At 34.7% G+C, this 22,063-nt stretch overlaps 1 protein-coding gene across 1 annotated transcript; it reads left to right on the top strand.

Moving 5' to 3' along the window:
• The first annotated feature begins 12,676 nt into the window (after window positions 1–12,676).
• On the top strand, window positions 12,677–16,662 carry LOC133810820 (carbamoyl-phosphate synthase small chain, chloroplastic). The gene is made up of 10 exons (XM_062246084.1): window positions 12,677–13,031; window positions 13,618–13,741; window positions 14,394–14,482; window positions 14,571–14,631; window positions 14,721–14,788; window positions 14,914–15,042; window positions 15,120–15,226; window positions 15,305–15,652; window positions 16,022–16,187; window positions 16,297–16,662. Exons 1-10 carry the CDS (start codon window positions 12,890–12,892, stop codon window positions 16,341–16,343), a joined length of 1,281 nt encoding a protein of 426 aa, XP_062102068.1. The 5' UTR covers window positions 12,677–12,889; the 3' UTR covers window positions 16,344–16,662.
• The last annotated feature ends 5,401 nt before the right edge of the window (window positions 16,663–22,063 follow it).

Here is a 22,063-nt window from a genome sequence, read left to right as displayed (position 1 = left end):
GCTTTCGCTGTTATTATTGTCAATCCTAAAATCAGCCAAAATATGATAAGAAACTCCATATGTGAACAAGCAAAGATATAGGATCGAAATAGTTTTACAGGCCTACAATTTCAAGCAGGAAATAAGGTTCACGACATATACCTCAAAATTGTTAATCGAGAGCCATTAGTAGTTCTTAATCCTTATTTGGAGAGATGATATGTTATTATCACAATTTCCAAGATATAATCAAACATAAAAGTTTAGGTTTAATCACATGATAATTGGGAAATTTTTCTTGATGGCAATTCTTGTTGAGAACAGACTATTTGAGGAATAAATTAAGATTGATTAAAGCCTATAGCTAGTTACCATTATAATAGAATGAACTATTCAAAATGCATTATTATTGGATGGTAAAGTGGTGACTATTTGGAAATCAATATATAAGGATGTGAAAACTAAATTATTATTTTAGAATTTCCTTTGGATCAATCAAGCCTTGAGAAGGAAACTAACAAGGACACCCGAATTCAATGGATTAAATTCGTTTTGGAAAGGCATCAAGACAATGACTATTGTTATTCTCAGAATGCACAATTCGAAACATTATCGTTAGTCAATATTATGTGAGAGATCAGCGGGAACAATGATATGTTTATATTATTACATGATATAGTATATTGCTCATATTTTATGATACTGATCTAATCTGGAGACAAGTAAAATCGTGATTTGATAGTCTCTATCGGATGAAGAATTTTAGAGAAGCCTTGCATGGTCTAAGTATTTAGATTCTTCATGATGAGATCAACGGAAAGTTGAATTGTCTCATAGTTTATGTTGACTAACTTTTGATGTGAGTAATGTTTCAATTTCAGTGAGAACTTTGGAATAGTATAAAGTGTGATGTATTGTGAAAGGCCTAAAGTCCATGTGTATTGATAATGATGAGAGATCAATTTTGAGATTGTTCCATACATACTTATTGAAGGCAGCCTCGAGTTTACTCATGTATACGCATTCCCTATTGTGATATTTGTCATGGGCATGCTGGATTGGTACTTGAGTAGTCATCCTTATGGTATCAAGGATGTCTTTGCAATCGATAAATCAGCATTATGACACTCAATATTTGGTTTTAGTGATATCGATTGGACAGGCTGCATGGATGACAAAATCCTTTATAATGGTAGGAGGAGCTATTTTGTGATTAAGTGTCTAATTAAATAAACACCTACAATTTCCTCTCTCATACATGCATGTATAATGGTAAGAGGAGTTATTTTGTAATTAGGTGTTAGGTGGACACTTACAACATCCTCATTCATAGATGTAGAGTGAGTGGCGTGTTATGAGTACATGGTTTATACAGTACAACTGCGATATTTCGTTTCAGTGTCAAGAGTATTTGACTCCATTGTGAATTTACTAAACTTATGTGATAAATGCCGCAGTCATATCTTTCTCTCAGAACTTGCGGAGTCCTGTTACTCCATTAATGATGATGACGTTCCATTTGTAGTGAGAAAGTTGTGGAGTCCTTTATTTGCAATATGATACACACTTATAGATAACATGTCAATAACTACAGTGACAAGGCTTACCTAATTGTGTGTACTTAGAACATACTTCTTATGTGGATTATTAGGTGCCAGCAATGTATTTAATCAGTGGGAGTTACCGTTTTCATATATGATAGACATGTTAAGGATTGCTATTTGTTGTTGAATACATGCATATTGTGGATCACACTTTGTCATTATGAGTGCATACTCGTTTGGTAATGATATAATGATGTGAGTCAATGGCTTAGTCTAGATATCATATTTGAGTGGATCCATATTAGGAGTTATCGCCATGCTTTGTGAATCTTTAATGTCTCGTTATGTATCATATTTGTATCCTATCGATACAACATGATGCATAATTGGTTTTATAGACATTTGTGTTTCTTGAGATTCTTGTGTATAGACACTATTGTTCAATGAGCACTTGTTGGTGTAATTATGTAGTCCAAGTGGGAGAATGTTAGAATATTTTATATGGACTGACATAATTACACGTTGCTCACGCAGTTTTGTGATTAGCATGTAAGGATAACTATGTAATCGGTATTGCATGTGATAACTCTACAAAATAGAGTTATTTTACTACTTTGTATGTGCTAATTGTTGCTTAATTATTGAGTTTTTAATTGATTTATTAAGTTTTTAAGTAATTTTGAATTTATTAGTCTTATTTTGATTTTATATATTTTTGTGTGTTTTTATAGTTATTTTGTTGTAAAATATTGTAGTTAATTATTTGAATTATTGTTGTTTAATTTGAGGTAAAAAAATGTTGTATTATTGAACTTAAATGTGAAATATAAATTAAGTTATAATTAATATTTTCAAAGAATTAAATTGATTTATTTTATAGTTGAAAATATTTTATTATGATTTATTTAATATTTATTTTGTAGAAAATAATGTTGCATTTTGGTACTTTGGAAAGAAGAGGAAAGACAAGAATTAAAGTTGAAAAAAACTATGGAGAATATGATATTTTTCAAAAGCCCAACACTTCAATCTCCACCAGGCCCACGAAGTCCCTCCTGCACCCCTTCAGCCAGGCCCAATCCGCATCTCAGCTGCCCATGCCTGGTGCTCCCATGCCACCAGCCAGCCGAAGTCCCTCCTGCCTCCAGCTTTTGTCTTCAACGTGGACCGAAGCCTTCAGCAGCTCACCTGCCCAAACTGAGGCATCCAGCCTGCCTCTTCACCCACGCCCAGCACCAACGTGGGCCAGCCTCCCAAAGCCAGCTGCCAACAGCCACAAAATCACCCCTCTTGAGCCCAACAAAAGCTATATGTTCCCTTGTCCCCTTTGCTAAAAAATATCATATTTTACCCAACTTTTTTACACATTTTACCCCAAAATTATTATTACACCTAAAATTTACCCCTATATGCCATATTATTATTCATTTCAAATTTAATTTAATCAATTTAATTAATTTAAATTGATTATTTTAAACTTTTTTTTTGCTATAAATAAGGGAGTTTGGTGCTTAATTTTGGGAGAGGTTACACTACACACTTACCACATTTCAAGACTTCTCAATTCTCTTCATCTTCTTCTTCTTTTTGATTAATTTTCTATGTATTTTTAGAGGAACAATTTGAGGGTTTTCCTCCAAATTTTCCTAGTTATGTTTGTAATTTTTTTGTTTGTATTTTCTATTCTAGTTATGAGTTTCTAATCTTTTTAAGATTATTAAGGTGATGATGAAACAATATGTAACTAGATAGTGTTTATTTTGTATGTTGATTTCCCATTTTGTGCAATAAAGTTTATGGATTTTCTTCTTCAAATATTTTCTTTCATCTTAAATATCTTGTATTTTAGATTGTTAGAATATATTTACACTTTGTTCTTCATTAGTGCAAAAACATAATATTCTTTGTGTAAGATGTGTCATTAAATTGTACACACCCAATGCTTAGAACAAAAATATTATGTTTTGCCTTATAAATAATGTTCATTGATTTATTTGTTATTTCATTAAATTGATTTATACTAATTGCTTTGAAATTATAATTTTTAAAAGTGAAGATAGATCCTATATTTTTATAAAAATTTGTGCTTAAATAAAATATCTAATTTGAATAAGTGATGGTTTGATTAATTTCTACTATTACTAAAACTTGGGAATCAATGTACTTTTAAATATTATTGAACTTATATTTTGTGGATTCTATTATCTTAATAATATTTCTTTTACCATCTTGATTTCTATTATTAATTTATGTTATATATATATTGTCTTTAATATCTTTATTATTATCTTTTATTTTATTTTTATTGTTACAAATTCTCATCAATATTTGGAGTTAGGTTAGAATTTATTAAGTTTGATTTAAAATAGTTTTCTTTTTTATTTTAGACAACTCCTTTGAGTTCAATCTCGTGCTTACACGAATACTATATTTCATATACGATTCGTGCGCTTGCGAGTTATAAATATTTAAAACATACCCGTTTTGGGTCCATCAGCATGTTATTACCATCGGGCCATAATGGGATGGACATAACGTACTAACACGCTCGGAGCCCATGAATACGCTCTCAACGTCTTTAGGCCAGCCCATTGGCCAAGACAACTAATCCTCTCATTGGGTATCTAGGCCCAATAGACTCATTATGGTTTATAAAAAGGGTTACACCCTTTTATTAAGTGTGTGTGGAGAATGAGTGTTTTGGAAGAAAAAAATGAGAGAGTAATGTTCATAGACACCCCTTGCTCCTCTTGTTATTTTTGGCTTCTCTTGGCAGGTAGTACGCAGCCATTAATTGCCCCATGAACGACGACGTTGGAGGTAATTTTCTAACTCAAATTCCATTAAAGACATGCCTCAGTATTCTATGAGAATGTATATATTGTGATTGATGTTGTAGAATAGGATTGCTATTGTTTTCTACTCATCCTTCTTTAATAAGTTTAACAGTTATGTCTAATGACACGCTCGTGGTGGCACTTTTGGTTCAACTTAAGCGGTCTCAGGCAGCAACACCAATGGCTTCGAAGAGTCAGGCCATTCTGCTAGATCTAAGGTTCTACTCTCTCTTCTTCCTTTTTCTCAATTTCTCTACTTTCTTTCGGTGGTGAGAATGCGAGTAGGTGGTCCATCTGCAAAATGTAATATACTCGCACATGTCTAGGGTAGAGTTACCTTCGGGCCAAGAAGAGAGTCTTCAACTAATTTGAAGCCAATGGATAAGTGTTATTGTGCATGTATTATATAAATTTGAGTCTAATTATGATATATAATATAACTATCAATGAGTTTAGTTTAGGAATTGACAAGAAGCGATGTTGAAGATGCTGATAATTGGAGTGATTTTTGAAGATTAAAAACTAATTAACATTTTAAGTGAGAAAGTAATTGGGTTAAGAGATTATTATTTTTAGTATCTGAAAAGTAGTTAGATGGATTGATAGAGTTTTATATTGGTTCATCTTTCCTTCATTTGATATGGATGGTACAACCAAATAAAGATTATGTAGAATTGGGTACAATACTAACAGGAAACATCCAAAATCTCTTCTTCTATCTATTGTAGAGAAGAAAAGGAAAACCATACTATTTCACCAATATCAATTCAAAGACAAACAACATGAAAACAACATTGAGGAAGCTTATTTCTGAAGTTTTGGATGGTTGCAAGTTATTGAGGCTAAAAATTCAATTCAAGGACAAAATGTTTCATGAATTTTAGTATTCTTGTAGTTTGAGATTTTCTTGAAGATATAAGAGCAGTACATTATAGGTTATATTCAAAATGCTTTCCTTCATGACAATATAATCAAGGTATGAATTACAAAGTCCTAAGTCACTTTTTATTGTTATTTTTATTATGTGTTACTTTTATTATATCTAAAAATTGTTAGTTTGTAAACAATGTTATCAACATTATATCTATAAATCAGATTCAACAACAACATTAAATGCTCATGCAACAACCCAAGAACACATTTCATTTAGGGCATTAATTTGGGAATGTAGAGAACATACCTCCCATATTTCCCATCACATCTTGAGCCATTTGCACACTCTAAAATCTGTCAAAATCACACACAATACACAAGATCAAGTGCAATGGTTATAGAAGACCAATGGAGAGCAACCCATACCAAGATACCACCACATTCAAAAACCCCATTTTTACAACTATATGCCTTCTTCCCTTTTATGCCCACTTACCCTAAGGGGTATTAGTGAGTTAATTGGGTTTACAATGATAGTTGTGTTTGGACTATAGTTTAATGGGCCAACATATAGTCATTAGGGTGCCACCATATGCCTCTAATGCAATTAATAGGTGTAAACCATCCCATTATGGTTATTGGTAATTAATAGGCACTTTGGTTAATGATTGTGATTATGGAATAATGTTTATGATTATATTAGTCCATCATAATATTTCTAATATTCTCCCACTTGGACAATATAATCAAACTACCACAATATTGTCTAACACACACATGACAGTTAAATAAATCATACATAATATCATACCGATAGGATACAAATATTACATATGACTGGGCCATGTAGACATTTAAATATCATAACAACCATTAACTATCAAACCAAACATGCATGGGGTACGACAGATTGAGACTATGCCTGTCACTTCGATGAACAATAATATATATAAACATATATACATAATAACAACAATAAGAAGTGACTTCAATTATCATTATGCATGTTCAGAACAAAATACAAGCTATAAGCAATCCATACAAAATACTAGCATGTTCAATACATAAATAACAAAACTCCCACTGAGCTCAACAAGCTAGGCTCCTTACAATCCCATTCGGGCAACGTGCTCTAAAAACACACATATAGGTAAACCTTTTGTTAGTGGGTCTGCTAACATGCTAGTGGTAGGCGTGTACTCAATAAAAATGAGGGACTCAATGACTTTCTCCTTAACAAAATAGTACTTTATATCAATATGCTTTAAGCGAGAAGTACTCCTGGTGTTCTTAGAGAAAGCTACTGCTGCGGAGTTTTCATAATACAATTTCAGCGGCCTCGAAATAAAGTCTACAACATTCAATGCTGAAATGAAATTTCGAAGCCATATTGCTTGACAAGTAGCCTCATAACACGCCATATACTCTGCCTCCATCGTAGAAGAAGCTGTGAGTGTCTGCTTGACACTTTTCCATGAAACAGCTCCTCCAGCCATCATATAAATGTAGCCTGAAGTGGACTTTTGATCATCCACGCATCCTGCATAATCGACGTCACTGAACCCAACTATATCAAGAGTGTCAGCTTGCCGGTAAGTCAATACATGATCCTTTGTACCCTGAAGATACCTCATGACTTTCTTAGCCGCTTTCCAATGGCTAAGACCAGGATCACTCAAGTATCTACACAACACGCCGACAACAAAAGCAATATCAGGACGTGTACATACTTGAGCATACATCAAGATACCAACCAGTGACGCATAAGGAACGACTTTCATTTCATCTCTCTCTTTATCATTTTGTGGACATTGAGCCTTTGAGAACTTGTCACCCTTCACTATTGGTGCCTTCCCAGGAGAACATGCATGCATATTGAATCTTTTCAAGATCTGATCAATGTAAGTCTTCTGAGACAAACGAAGAATACCATTAGCCCTATCCCGAAGAATCTGAATCCCAAGCACATAGGAAGCTTCACCAAGATCCTTCATATCAAAATGGCTAAACAAAAGTTGTTTTGTCTCAGACAACATGTCAGAATTATTAGATGCAAGCAGGATGTCGTCAACATACAATACTAGAAAAATAAAACTGCTCCCACTGACCTTCATGTATATACATTGATCTACTACATTCTCCTTGAAGCCATTTGCAGTGACAATCATATCAAACTTGAGATACCATTGTCTTGATGCTTGTTTAAGCCCATAGATAGACTTCTTGATCTTGCAAACCATGTGTTCTTTGCCAAACTTCTCAAAACCAACAGGTTGAGTCATGTAAACATCTTCAGATAAATCTCCATTCAAGAAGGCAGTCCTCACATCCATTTGATTGAGTTCTAGATCAAAATGAGCAACTATAGCCATAATGATTCACAACGAATCTTTGGTAGAAACAGGTGAAAAGGTTTCTTTGAAATCAATACCTTCTCTCTGGCTATAGCCTTTAGCCACAAGCCTAGCCTTATACTTTCCACTTGCCCATTCGAGTCACGTTTGATCTTATACACCCATTTGCATCCAATGGGTCTGCAACCTTTGGGTAGTTCAACCAACTCCCAAACTTCATTTTGTGACATAGAACTCAATTCTTCTTTCATTGCATCCATCCACAACACATATTTAGGACTACTCATGGCTTCTTGATAAGTGAATGGCTCAGAATTATCTCCCACATCGAACTCATGTTCTTGCAAATAAACAAGGTAGTCATCAGGAATAGCAGGCCTGCGGGCTCTCTGTGATCTTCTCACCATAACTTCATCATCCCCAACATCAAGATTTTCACCTTGTTCTTGATTTTGAGGTTCATCATGAGTTTCTACTGGAAGCTATTCAATCATAGGATCATCAATAGGAGCGGAAGCGACAGGTACAGGGACAAAAATGCGTTCTTCCCTGAAAACAATTTCTCTTGACCCTTGACTTGAACCAAATTCATCTTCAAAATAGATAGCCCTATCTGATTCTATAACTCTGGTAGTGTAGGATGGGAAATAAAATATGGAACCCCTTGATCCAATGGTGTAGCCTACAAAGTAGCCACTAATGGTCTTCGGATCAAGTTTCTTAGACTGTGGATTGTAGGGCCTCACTTCTGCTTTGCAACCCCAAACATGAAAATGACGCAAGCTTGGTTTCTTACTTGACCATAGCTCATAAGGCGTCTTTGGGACAGACCTGCTGGGCACTTGATTCAAGATATAAGCTGTAGTCTTCAATGCCTCACCCCATAAAAACTCAGGCAAACTAGAATGAATCAACATACATCGCACCATGTCAAGAAGAGTGCGATTTCTCCTTTCAGTAATTCCATTATGTTGGGGTGTTCCTGGCATTGTATATCTTGCATCAATGCCACATTCCTGTAAGTACCTAGCGAAAGGCCCGAGGTTCCTTCCATTGTCATCATAACGTCCATAATACTCTCCACCTCTATCGGAATTAACTGCCTTGATCTTCTTCCCTTTTTGAAGCTCAACTTTCGTCTTAAAAATCTTAAACGCATCCAAAGATTCAGATTTTTCACGAATGAGCTCTACATGGCCATAACGGGAAAAATCATCAATAAAGGTGATGAAGTATTTATAACCACCCATAGTAGGCGGAACAAAAGGCCCACAAATATCAGTATGAATAAGCTCCAATACATTTGTGCACCTGTCTGACTTGCTCTTTCTAACCTTGGCAGTTAACTTTCCTTTAATACAATCAACGCAGGCAGTGAAATCTGAAAAATCCAGATCCTGAAGTACCCCATCTTTGATCAACCTTTCCATTCTGCCTCTAGATATATGACCTAAACGTTTGTGCCACAACATAGAAGATTTCAAATCTAATCTTGCACGTTTAGAACCAACAACAGTATTAAGACAAGAAGTAGAAGAAACAGAAGCAACATCATGCAAATCAAGTTTATATAAATTTCCACATAAAGTTCCATTTCCAACCAAAAGAGAGTCACGATACAAAGTTAGTTTTCCAGTTCCAAAAAGAAGACTATAACCTAGCCTATCCAAAATAGATACAGAAATCAAATTCCTCCTAAAAGAGGGTATGTAAGCAACATCCTGTAACTCCAAAAAATGTCCTGTATTCAACTGTAATCTAACTGTCCCCAAAAATTCAACTTGGACTTTTGTATTGTTTCCCATGTACACATTATGCTCCAGACTACTCGGTCTTCTTCGACTTGTCACTGCCTGTAAGGAATTCATAACATGAATTGTGGCTCTAGTATCTAACCACCAATAATTTGAGGGCACATCAATAATATTGGATTCTAAACAAACCATCATGAGACAGTTACCTTTCTTCTCTAGGTGAGCTTTCAGCTTTCTACAATAAGCTTTCTTGTGCCCAAAATTCTGGCAAAAGTTGCACTTCCCTTTGAAGAACTCATTCTTATGACCATTAGAGGATGAGTTGGACTGTCCATTCCCTTTAGGACTAAGTGCCTTTTTCTTGGGAGGTTTTTGGTTACCAGAGTTATTGGAAGTGAACTTTCTCTTATGAGGATTGTTTGGGTTCGTCACCATGGAGATACTTCTTGCCCTTCCCTTTCTCATGTCCTCTTCTTCCTTGGCAAGAATAGCAGTCATCTCCTCAATAGTCCATTACTCCTTTTGAGCATTGTATCTTGATCTGATTGAATCAAACTGGGAAGGAATGGTTTCCATCATAAACCACACCATGTAATCCTCACCAAGATCCAACCCCAGAGCCTTAAGCTTTTGGTAACAGCCCATGAGCTTGTCGATATGAGCTCTAATATCACCTGTATTAGCGTAATTGGTGCGATGGAGCAAGGTTAAGCACTCATTCTTCTAATTCTTTGAGAACTTTTTGTTCTTCTCCTTAATGGCAGCAAGAAAATCCTTTGCATTTTCAGTCTGAGGACTACTATCACAAATGGATTCATCCATGTGATACCTCATAAGCATCAAACAACAACGATTGGAATGCTCCCAATCCTCATAGGATTTCTTGTCCTTTTCACTGGCATCATCAACGGGTTTAGGTGGTGCAACCATTCTCAAGGCCAAGTCCACTCTCATAAGAGTCAAGTTCATCATGAGAGATTCAACCCACTACTTGTGGTTGGTTCCATTCAGTGTCAACATGGCAGAGGTTCTCGGAATGCTTGCAGCTAAATGAGAAACAAGAGCAATAACTATTAAATACATGTTATGATAAATCATGTCATTTGTGCTCTTTTCTCATCAATATATGATCACAAAATAACAAATGATCATCATGTATGCTAGAGTTCTTAGACAAACACACAAAATAGAACTCATACACAGGTAAGAACAATCTATTAAACATTATAACCAAATACTTGAATTTACTATCTAGAGGATAGACAGATTGTGGTTCATAAAATTCAATAGACTTTCTTCACCATATTAAGCATCCTTACCAAATAATTATTATCGATAGGATAATTAATTACTCATATGGACCTTAATGTAACTTTGGAGGAAAACAAAAAATTTAAATAAATAATTATTTAAATGTTCCTCATCACTAAACAATTTACATGCTTATTCTTACGACAAGTAAGAAAATAAGCAATAATTGTTGTCAATATATAATTAGATTTATGCCACAAAAGATTGAATACAAATACAATTATGAATAAAATTCATGGATTAATCTTGTGCATAAACATATATAAAATAGGGTATCAAAAGTTGAGTGAAATGGTGAAAAATTGCCCAAAATGGACCTCCCACGCCCTAAAAATAAGTCTGGTTTTTTTTTTTTTTAAAATATCTGTGTCCGTACGACACGTCGTTTTTAAAAAAAAAAACGACATGTCGTTTTCTCAAACACGGCAGCCTCCTTACCCTCGGAAACGACGTGTCGTTTTGCCTAACAGAGGCAAAAACGACTTATCGTTTTTTCGTTGTCCCTGAGCTATTTCCTGGTGCGCGGGTCGTGTTTAACCCGGTTCAGCCCGTGGGTCCGACCCGACTGAAACCAGCAGCTCCGGCCACCATTTTGGCCACCGTCACTTGGGTTTTCTTCCTCTCACCGTCGCCGACCACCCTAGCATTTCCATTGTCCTCATATTCATCCAAAACGTCAGAACAAGCATGAAACTCGAAATGGGTTTCCTCCATTTTTGAGCTCCAAGAAAAGCTCGGTTACATGTCAATACACATGATTTTTTTGTCCAAAACGTTGTTAAAACCCAACACACATTATCAAATCTGATTTCCCACATTAACATAGCATTATTTCGAAAAAAATTGTGCAAAAATCAGATTTGGAAAAATGGGTTTATGTCAAAATATTAAGCCCTAAAATCAAATGAACCAGCTCTTGATACCATTTGTTAGTTTGCAAACAATGTTATCAGCATTATATCTATAAATCAGATTCAACAACAACATTAAATGCTCATGCAACAACCCAAGAACACATTTTATTTAGGGCATTAATTTGGGAATGTAGAGAACATACCTCCCATATTTCCCATCACATCTTGAGCCATTTGTACACTTTAAAATCTGCCAAAATCACACACAATACACAAGATCAAGTGCAATGGTTATAGAAGACGAATGGAGAGCAACCCTTACCAAGATACCACCACATTCAAAACCCCCCTTTTTACAACTATATGCCTTCTTCCCTTTTATGCCCACTTACCCTAAGGGGTATTAGTGAGTTAATTGGGTTTACAATGATAGTGGTGTTTGGACTATAGTTTAATGAGCCAACATATAGTCATTAAGGTGCCACCATGTGCCTCTAATGCAATTAATAGGTGTAAACCATCCCATTATGATTATTGGTAATTAATAGACACTTTGGTTAATGATTGTGATTATGAAATAATATTTATAATTATATTAGTTCATCATAATAATTCTAACAAAAATTACTAAGTTACTTTATTGATTGTAAAGTACTAGGTTACCTTTTATGTTGATTTTGTTACTTTTATCATTTGGAAAATACCAAACAACCTTTCATATATATAATTATGTTAGATTAATATGGATTTCAAAGTTGCATGTTACTTGGTTTTGATATGGTTTTTAACATAGTAAATTACTTTTATGTTATATAAAAGAATAACCTGAAACCCTGTAAGTACCTAATTCGGCACAAGTAACATTCTCTAAAAAAAAAAAGAATTAAATTAAAAAAGACACAAAAAAATTATACAAATATCCTTTAAATATTAATGAAATGACAAAAATGCTTAAAACCAATAAAACAAAACTCTAAATACTACACTAATAATTAAAATATAAGAATAATTCAAACAAATACATTAAATATAGAAGAGGATAAAAATGTTTATCCACGTAATTAACTTTTATTTTAAAAAAGCCACAATTTATGAAAAAAATATAAAAAAGCCACATCTCACCTGATTTCGTGTGATTTGTGACTAGGGCTTTATCTTTATTTCCAATCTTTCTCATACAGTCACTCTCCCCCAACTCCCTAATCACAGTTCACACCTTATACCCTTAAAGAGAAGAACAGCCACTCTCTCTCTCTCTCTCTCGCCTCACTCCGCCACCCTCTCCGGCTGTCTCTCTCTCTCCGGCTATCTCTCACTCCGGCTGTCTCTTGTTGGTCTATCGTGCAGCTCTTCTTGTTTGCTCAAAGAAGAGAAAAAGAGAGAATGGCCACTGCTGGTGCTGCCATGCCCTTCACACTGAGCAAGCCCTCAACGAGCCTCTTCCCAAACTCATTCTCTTCTTCCTCTAACTCTTCAATGTTTAGGGTTTTTACTGTCAGATGCTCCGCTCACATTGCCACCCCTGGTACTCCACTTTCCTTTCCTTTTTTTTTTTAAAATAGTTATTACAAGCTGCTACAGCTATCTTTATGACTTTCTTTTGTTACATGTTTTTTGATGAGGTTTATATATATGTGCGTGAAATTATGCGGTATTTTCAGTAGGAGATTACCTAAGAGTGAAAACTAAGCTCGTTTTGTTGCACTAGAATTAAGAGTTTCTATGCCAATCAGCTTCTTAGAAAATAACCAAAAAAAATATTTAGCTTGATTTGTATAGGGAAAACAGCCCATGATTGCCTTGGCTTTAGGAACAGTTTTTTTCTTTCCCTTTTTGTAACCTTCTTTTTGTATGGCTTAATGATAAATAACTCTTGAAGTTCTTGAAGGTAATCATTGATAATTGGAAATACTCTTCTAAATATTTTGAAATTTGAACATTTTTCTTCTTTTTCTTTACTTTTTTTTATCAGGTTTGTAATTGAAGTATCAGCATCAACATCCTCTTGTTAATCACCTTAGATTTTTGTCTTTCCAATTCACTATTCACATTGTTGTCTGTATATTGCATTATATGTTGTCTAATATCTTTTTCTGCTTTGGGCTTGGCAGAAAGACCTTGGAAGGTATCAGATGCTAGATTAGTGCTTGAAGATGGTTCAGTATGGAAAGCTAAGTCCTTTGGTGCTTCAGGAACCCAAGTGGGTGAAGTGGTATTCAATACATCTTTAACCGGGTAAGATTATATTTAAATGCTAGTCCATGAAGTAGTAAACTTTTATGATTTCTGAAGGAGACTAACAAAAAGAAATTTTTATCATAATTGCTGTATGTTGTTTGCGCTTTATTGCCATCGGCATTGATGTTTTATTTGGTTGCTGTTAGTGTTGTTGGAAACAAAGAAACAACACTGAAGACCTAAAGATATCATGCCTCTGAGAGCAACTAGTATACTTTGCCTAATGAGATTCCATCAATGGATCACACGAGCTAGTCTACTCCCAAATCTTGTTCTTTTTTTTTTATCGGATACGAACTTCAACTTAGGGCCACCAATATGTGGAAATTGCCTGGTGTTTTATAACTACTTTATGATAATCTTCCTCCTAAATATATTTTAAAAATAAACTATTTTGAAGAGAAAATGATAATCATTTGTTTTCTAGACTATATTGTTTTTAACATAAGTTGAGCTTAGATACATCAGACAAGATGTTAGGGGAAGCTGTTGGAGTCAATGAAAATACGTTTTAGCTAGTCATGCTTACTTCTGTACCACTCACCTCCTTGTTATAAATCTTGTGAATAATTTTTAAAAGTACAGTGCTTGAAAGACAAATCTGAGTTGGTATCCTTTAATTTACTGCTAATGTACCTTTGTACTGCAGGTATCAAGAAATTCTAACTGATCCTAGCTATGCTGGTCAGTTTGTCTTAATGACAAATCCACATATTGGAAATACTGGTGTAAATTTTGGTAGGCAGTTTTCTCTAAGTTTTTGTCTTTCTTTGTACTTTATTGTCTCTGAGAACATAACTTCATATGTCAATTACTGTCTTGGTAGATGATGAAGAATCAACACAATGCTTTCTTGGTGGCCTTGTGATCAGAAGTTTAAGTATCAGGTACACTGTGACTAGCTGATTCAGCTGTTCCTTTTTCATAAAATGTTTTAAATATTTTCATGGACATCAATTTTTTTCTTTTTCTGCAGTACTTCAAATTGGAGAAGCAAGGAAACACTAAGTGATTATTTATCAGAAAGGAACATCATGGGAATTTGTAAGTTCATTTCCCACAGAAACTTATATTTTAAGATTTTGCAGTGGCATTTGGCTTATTATTAGTTAACCTTTTTCTTAGTAAATTCTGCCTAATGCTTATGATGCTTTTTCTTAACATAACAGATGATGTTGACACACGTGCAATTACCCGCAGATTAAGAGAGGATGGAAGCCTTATTGGAGTCTTGAGCACAGAAAAATCTAAAACAGATGAGGAACTATTGCAAATGTCGCGATCATGGGACATTGTTGGTATGATTTGGAACAATTAATAAAATGGTTTTCAATGAATCAAACCCTTTAATTCTTCATTTGATTTGTTTTCGCAGGTGTTGATTTAATCAGTGGTGTTTCATGCAAGGCCCCTTATGAATGGGTTGATGAAATAAATTCAGAGTGGGCTTTTAACTCTAGTAGAGATGGAGAAGCATTTCGTGTGAGTTAAAAGGTTTTGTTGAAGTAATTTTACTGTTGCGAACATTGGTAATTAACTCTTATTTCCTTTGTACTGAAGGTTGTTGCATATGATTTTGGAATCAAGCATAATATACTTAAGCGCTTAGCATCTCATGGTTGTAAAATTACTGTTGTGCCATCAACGTGGCCAGCATCTGAGGCACTAAAGTTGAATCCAGATGGGGTGTTGTTCAGCAATGGCCCGGGAGACCCATCAGCAGTTCCCTATGCTGTTGAAACTGTGAAGGAAATAATTGGAAAGGTTCCTGTTTTTGGGATTTGCATGGGTCATCAGCTGCTTGGCCAGGCCTTGGGTGGTAAAACCTTTAAAATGAAGTTTGGTCACCATGGGGGAAATCATCCAGTTCGTAGTCTACGTAGTGGCCATGTTGAGATTAGTGCTCAGGTATGTAACTTCTAAAATATCAGCTATTTATTTCACATAAAAATGGCTGTATAAAGTCATGTTGAGATTAGTTCAATAGCAGCTATTCACTGTATTTCTCAGTGGCTGCATAAAGCATGGAGATAAAAGATGTAGGTATTGGGATCAAATTAAGGTTATATTCCCCTGAAAAATGATGCAAATGCCTCATGGCCATGGTGCTTGAGGATTTATCCAAGGATTCTCGAATTCAAATTTATCGCTCTTTAGCACCAATTTTGAGTTGAATGGACTATTCTAAAGTGCATTTTTCAAGAAGTTGATATGTGACTTATGCTCAGCTATGAGCTATTGTCTTATATTATTTCATGGGTGTTTCAATTTTTGCAGAATCACAACTATGCAGTTGATCCTGCATCACTACCAGAGGGTGTTGAAGTCACTCATGTAAATCTTAACGATGGAAGCTGTGCTGGTCTTGCTTATCCTGCTAAAAACATTATGTCTTTGCAGTATCACCCTGAAGCTTCACCAGGGCCTCATGATTCAGACAATGGTAATGAGAATGTATAGAGTACTCAAAAGCAAAAATATATAATCAAGCTTTTTTAACAGACTAAGAGTGATTTTATCCATGAAACTGACAAAGGTGAGTTTGTTTACAGCTTTTGGAGAATTCGTGGAGCTAATGAAGAAAACAAAACATGCTTAAAGAGAACATCTAGTTTTCCTGCGATTGACTTATGTGAGGTGGGAAAAGCTCACCAGTATTTCAAAAGGCTCTTTTGTGGAGAGTAGCAGTAGAGAAAGGTTTACTTTCTCTGTTTTTTTTTCTGTCAACAATCTTTGTTTGTATTGAAAAAGTAGTAGAAATAAAACAACTTGATTTGGGACTTATTGTTTTATACTTAATTATGGTCAGTCAGGCTGTTTTATAGACAGCGTTGTAGTTTGTTTGCTTATATGAAATAACATTGGATTTAATATGACACTTGATAATATTTAATTAGTCAACATCATTCATCAACTCATATCTGCTTGTTTGAGAGGTGGTTTTGGTTTGTGCATGCCATGCCACTAATAAGTACTAGCTATTGCCATGTCATGCCACTATAACTTTGTAATTACATTATGGCGCGTTTGGTTGACAACAAGGCTCACACGTGGGGATTAAACTATTTTACTCCTCAAAATGAGGGTAAAATATTATATAAGAAGAGGATTTTTTTCTTTCTTTCACAGGAGAATATTTTAATATAGCATAAATTTGGTCTCTAAATAATACAAATCTATGTTTTTTAAAATTAATGTTTCTCAAATAAGGTGGATGTTCATGTATTGTTTTCTAATTATATGTATTTAGTACCTTCTTTTAAGTACGACGCTCTACCAAGTAAAGATAAAATAATGATAATCAATAGTTTTTAATGATATACATTCATGAAACGACTAGTAAGGTTGTCTGCAAGGCCATTGATAGAACGACTTACCACTTGCTTGTGTTGTTTTTTAATGGACAGCCATATATCTGGTAGGAAAGAAAAATCTCCATAATATATATATAAATTTATATATATATATATATTTATATATATGGGGACCGATTTTATCCCGTGCACGGAACCATTATGTGAAAAGATCAAATCCAAGGGCTGGGGGATTAATTGGGCATTAAAAAATTTAGCTGACATTCCAGCCTTTTATCAGCAAGGATAAAAAGTGTTTTCACCGTTCACTATGTATTGAATAATCGGTTACCCAATCTCTCACTCTCTCCTCTCAGCCTGTCTCAAGCAAAACTTGACCTCTTTCTTCAAGAAAAACTCATCCTTTCTTCCCAAAAAAAAAAAACACATCCTCTCCCTGTAAAGAAATCACTCAAATCTCAGTCCATGATCCCTTTATCTGTTGAAGTGAAAACTCAATACAAAACTCTTTGGTAATTCATTTTTTTGGGTATGGTTTAATGGATTTCTCTGCTGTTATGCATTATGATTTGACATTTTGCTTCTTTTACTTGTGTTGGGTGGAAAACAAAGAAGGTCTAGATCATGGTTTGTCGATTTCAAGCTTTTAGTAGGTATAGTTGTTTATCATGATCAGTTATTGTGTTATTTTTTGCTTCTTTAAAACTCAATTCCTTGTTAACTCGGTTACTCATTCTCTCCTCATTGAAACTCAAAACAAGAAGTGAACTCTGTATCTGAAATCTAGGAGACCCACTGCAATTTTCGAAGGTATGATGGATCAGAAAGAATAAGTTGTTTTGGAGAGTGCAGAGAGAATGGAGTAGTTGAGTTAATGTATTGATAGAGTTAGTTTTCAAAGCCTCTTTTATTTTGATTTTTTTAAAAACTTAAGCGGGAAATGCTTGCTGCCTGTTGTTGAATATTGGTTGATTGTAAAGATTTAGTGTTTCATATTTTTGTTTGTGATAGTCATGATCGATTGTTTTTTGTGAGTGATACATTTTTAGGATTAATCTAGGACATTGCCGAGGGAAGCATTTGAGAATTTGTGATACATTGTTGTTGAATATAGAATTAGGACATTACAATTTTAATCCAACAAAATTATGAGCATAAAAACATACTTAAAACTCATTTCTCAAATTCCCATTACAACCAAGGGACTCAAAACCAATATAAATATGTGTAGTTGCTAGTTACAATCAAAGCACTCAAAACAAACATAAGATGATCTCAGATGAAGAATGATCAAAAAGCCATGTCCACACTTGAAATCCCTGCAAAAAAAAAGCTATTTACCATGAGAAGAAAGAATGAATGTCTTTGTTTCCTTTTAGAGGCAATGAAACGAGATATATGTACATAAAGAAATTGAGTAAGATGATGCCTCAGAACAAGAAATCATGAATATATATGTAAAAGCACCAAAATCTAAATCATTTACTAACTACCAATCCAACCAAAAGTAAACATAGATAAAGAACAATAAGACTTTCGAAACAAATATAAACATTTCCATTTTAATTTTCTCTCTTAAGTTGCAAATATAGCTGCCTTCAATTTCATTGACCATAAAAATTCAAATAGTATTAAAATTGAAAATGAACTTAGTACTATTAGCAACAAGAAAGTCACTCTTGACAACCTTTTGTTGGTTACTAATTTACTGCATTAAAACACTTTACCTAAACCTGGTTAAGCCCTTGTAACCCATGAATAGTAACTATCAATGTCTTTCCAAGTTGGTATCCTAGTGTAATATGAACCTTAATTTCTTGCGATGAAACAATGAAACAACTATTGAATAAACTAATAGCTATACATGCAAAATGAATAACTAAGAATTGAAACTCATTTTATGAGGACACTTATAGGAAGCCAAAGTTAACCAATATTTAATTAAGTAGCTGTTGTTATTTTCTGGAGATCAATATTGTAAGATTAGTGAATCTCACTTTTATTTTTCCATGCTACTTTAGAGTGTACATGTCGAGTGGTAGAGAAATCCATGAGTTAATTTTCCATAACTGTCCCATATATGGAAATAAAACACTTTCTGACTCTTAAGGGAACATTATTTCTTCTCAACTAGTAAGAGTAGAATTATTGTTAATTTTGGTTTTTATCTAAAAACTTGGAGGTTCATAATTTAATTTGCATGAGACTAATCATAGTAAGAGACGAGACTTGTTTATTTTTGCAATTGCTGCAGTTGGAATATACATTTCGATAATCGATCAGATTCTTAGATGGAAAATTGTTTGTGAGGGAAAAGTTTTTTGTACCCCTTTTTATATACATTTTGTTTCTAGCGCAACTATTAGTCCGCACCATTTATTTAATTTTTTGTAATGTACTATCTAGATCGTAGTCGATTATTCTAGATGGTCATCTAGATTTTTTGTTTAAATCGGGTTGTGAAGCAAATTTTTAATTTAAAGACTAATTTTTTCATAAATATTTGAACTTGTAATTTAATTTTGAATTTGATAAGTGGTCAAATTTGTGAAAACTAATTATGTACATTGTTTATAGGTTGTTGTGAAGAACATTAACATCATAAATTGATTTCTATTTTGAGAGCTACTATTTTCGGGCTGGATTCAAGCAGGCTCTACACCATTAAATAAGATTGAACAAGTTTCTACAGAGACATGTACCACCTATTGTATCCAACTGAGAAAGATGCCCTGTTACCCCCCCCCCCCCCCCCCCCCCCCAAAAAAAAACACCTCGAAGACTGATCGTATCGAAAAAGTAAAAGGAAAAAGTTCCGATGCAGCATCGGGGGATGAGGGAATATCAAAGGCTGGGGACATCATCACCTGGTGCTCATTCAAGATAATTGGCCGAATCATGTCAGCCATGTCGCCAGACCAAAAGGAGGTGGCTGCAATCACAAAATTCGGTTCTCTAATGAGGATTGATGGTCCGAGCACTAATAGTAGCGTAATTCAATGGTTGGTTAAGAACGTTGACACGACCGATATCAAGCTATGCATATATGGCAAGAAGTTCTACATCAACGCTGCTGCCTTTGAAATGGTGATGAATATAAAAGATGGGGGAACAAAGATTAAAATGACCCGTCCACTTCCTATTCATTGTAAGATTTGCCCTCGCATGCATCGACAGTATCTTGTGTCCAATGGCCGGAAATAAAGTTAGCGCTTCTTACATGAAGGTGTTGCATGATGTTAATTCCATAGCATTGAAAGATTGGGCCACCTTTTGCGTGCAGTTCCTTATGGAGTCCATTGGGGAGTTCTAAGTGGGCGGGTACAGATACTTGTTTGGATGCTTAATCTTTCTCCAGGTATCTTATTTGTCTTTTAATTGTTCAAGTTATGACTAAATTTTTTGCATAGGCAATGTATAGAAACTTACATTTTTGTTTACTATTTTCTGGTGTAGCTATTCTATTTGGATCACGTTGACTTCGGTTATGTTGATCGAACCATTCCTTGCATAGATTTCTGGACGGACAACCAAGTGAAGCGAGTGAAGAAGTTACTTCAAAAATCTAGAGGATTCCAATCGAACAATGTAATTGTTTTTTTTTCCTTTCTTTATTTCAGTGAAATGTTTGTTTGATGTGCTAATCATGATTATGCCAAAAAATTATGTAGTTATTGCTCAAGATCCCTTTCATTTTGTTTTATTTTGCAGATTCTGCTTGCTAAGGGGGTTAGGACCGTAGCTGTTGGTATCTCTAAGTCCCCCCCTGTTGCTGTAGCTGATGACGGGACAAAGCATTATGTTGATAGTCTAAGGCAGGTTGTAGATGGTATAAGGCAGGATGTGGGCGCTCTGAAGCAGGACTTTGGCACATTCATGAGTGAGTTGACAGAAGTGAGAAAATTCATACTCATTTTACCACAAGAAACATTTGCGAAAGTCCAAGTGGCTTTGGATGCAATGCAGAAGCATTTAGACCAAAAGCTGAGTGAAATAGCTTTATCCAATATAACCAGCCTGGTTGAAGAATGTATAAAAAAATAGACTATTGAGGATGTCATTAGGGCTGCTGCGGTTAAAGATTCAGAGTCCACAATGGAGTGTGAGGTGGAGAGTGTTGGAAAAAGACAAAAGAATTTTGAGAAAAAAAAAAAGAAGAAGGGATTTAGTGAGAAAAAAAAATGATACAAGGAACACCCAATCTGCGGCTGATATTATATGTGTTGACTTAGAAATTAACATTTTTGCAAATATGGACGAATTAAGATAATAAAATCCCACACTTTAAATTCCCTTGTCTAAATGGGTGTTGTATTATGTTTAAAAAGATGGTGGAGAGGGGGAGGATGATTGCATGTCAAAATTTTAAATGTGATTATCTACATGTATCATTGGTCGAGTTTCAATGTAGGTATGCCTTGTGTTTACTTACATTTTATACAAAAGTTGGTAATAATTACAATGAGTTGACATGTGTTGTGAATTATTTTCATTTTCTGGAAAAGCTTACCTAACTCCAAAACTTTGGTAATCTGCAATGTCACATTTTCTTCCCAAATGAGTTAGAGCCTATAAATGGAACATTGACTAGCCGATTACAACTCATATTTTACAAGAGTGTAGAGAAATCTCTCAAAAAAACCAAGAAGACAAATCTTTTAATATTGAACCAATGGACCATTATTGCACTGAAAATCATCCAAAAGAGCCACACTACCATGCCCTACCCGCCCCTTCCCATAACTGCCCTATATGTGGAGTATCCCAGCAAGTGTCCAAGCAATAAGAGGAAGTTGTCATGCTCATTGATACAAAATCCATCTTAGCAAGCACATTCTCGGGCTGCAATGTAGAGATGAAGGCCTAATACAAAGATGTTAAGTTAATTGTGAAGAAGCTAGAGAAAAGGCTCCGTGACATGGAGAAAATATCCACACTTTGGTGGAATTATTATCACAACTATTTAGGGGATGAACTACACAATGATTAGTTTATTATGTATAGT

Source organism: Humulus lupulus, chromosome 1, assembly GCF_963169125.1.
Source record: "Humulus lupulus chromosome 1, drHumLupu1.1, whole genome shotgun sequence".
NCBI lineage: Eukaryota > Viridiplantae > Streptophyta > Magnoliopsida > Rosales > Cannabaceae > Humulus > Humulus lupulus.
The sequence above is the reverse complement of the archived record's forward strand: the minus strand, read 5'-3'. Positions and strand labels throughout refer to the sequence as shown.

Coding starts and splice junctions, on each gene's coding strand:
- LOC133810820 (XM_062246084.1), top strand. CDS start 12,890: ATGGCCACTGCTGGTGCTGCCATGCCCTTCACACTGAGCAAGCCCTCA. Junction 14,632..14,720: donor ATCAGAAGTTTAAGTATCAG/GTACACTGTGAC, acceptor CTTTTTCTGCAG/TACTTCAAATTGGAGAAGCA. Junction 15,653..16,021: donor ATGTTGAGATTAGTGCTCAG/GTATGTAACTTC, acceptor CAATTTTTGCAG/AATCACAACTATGCAGTTGA.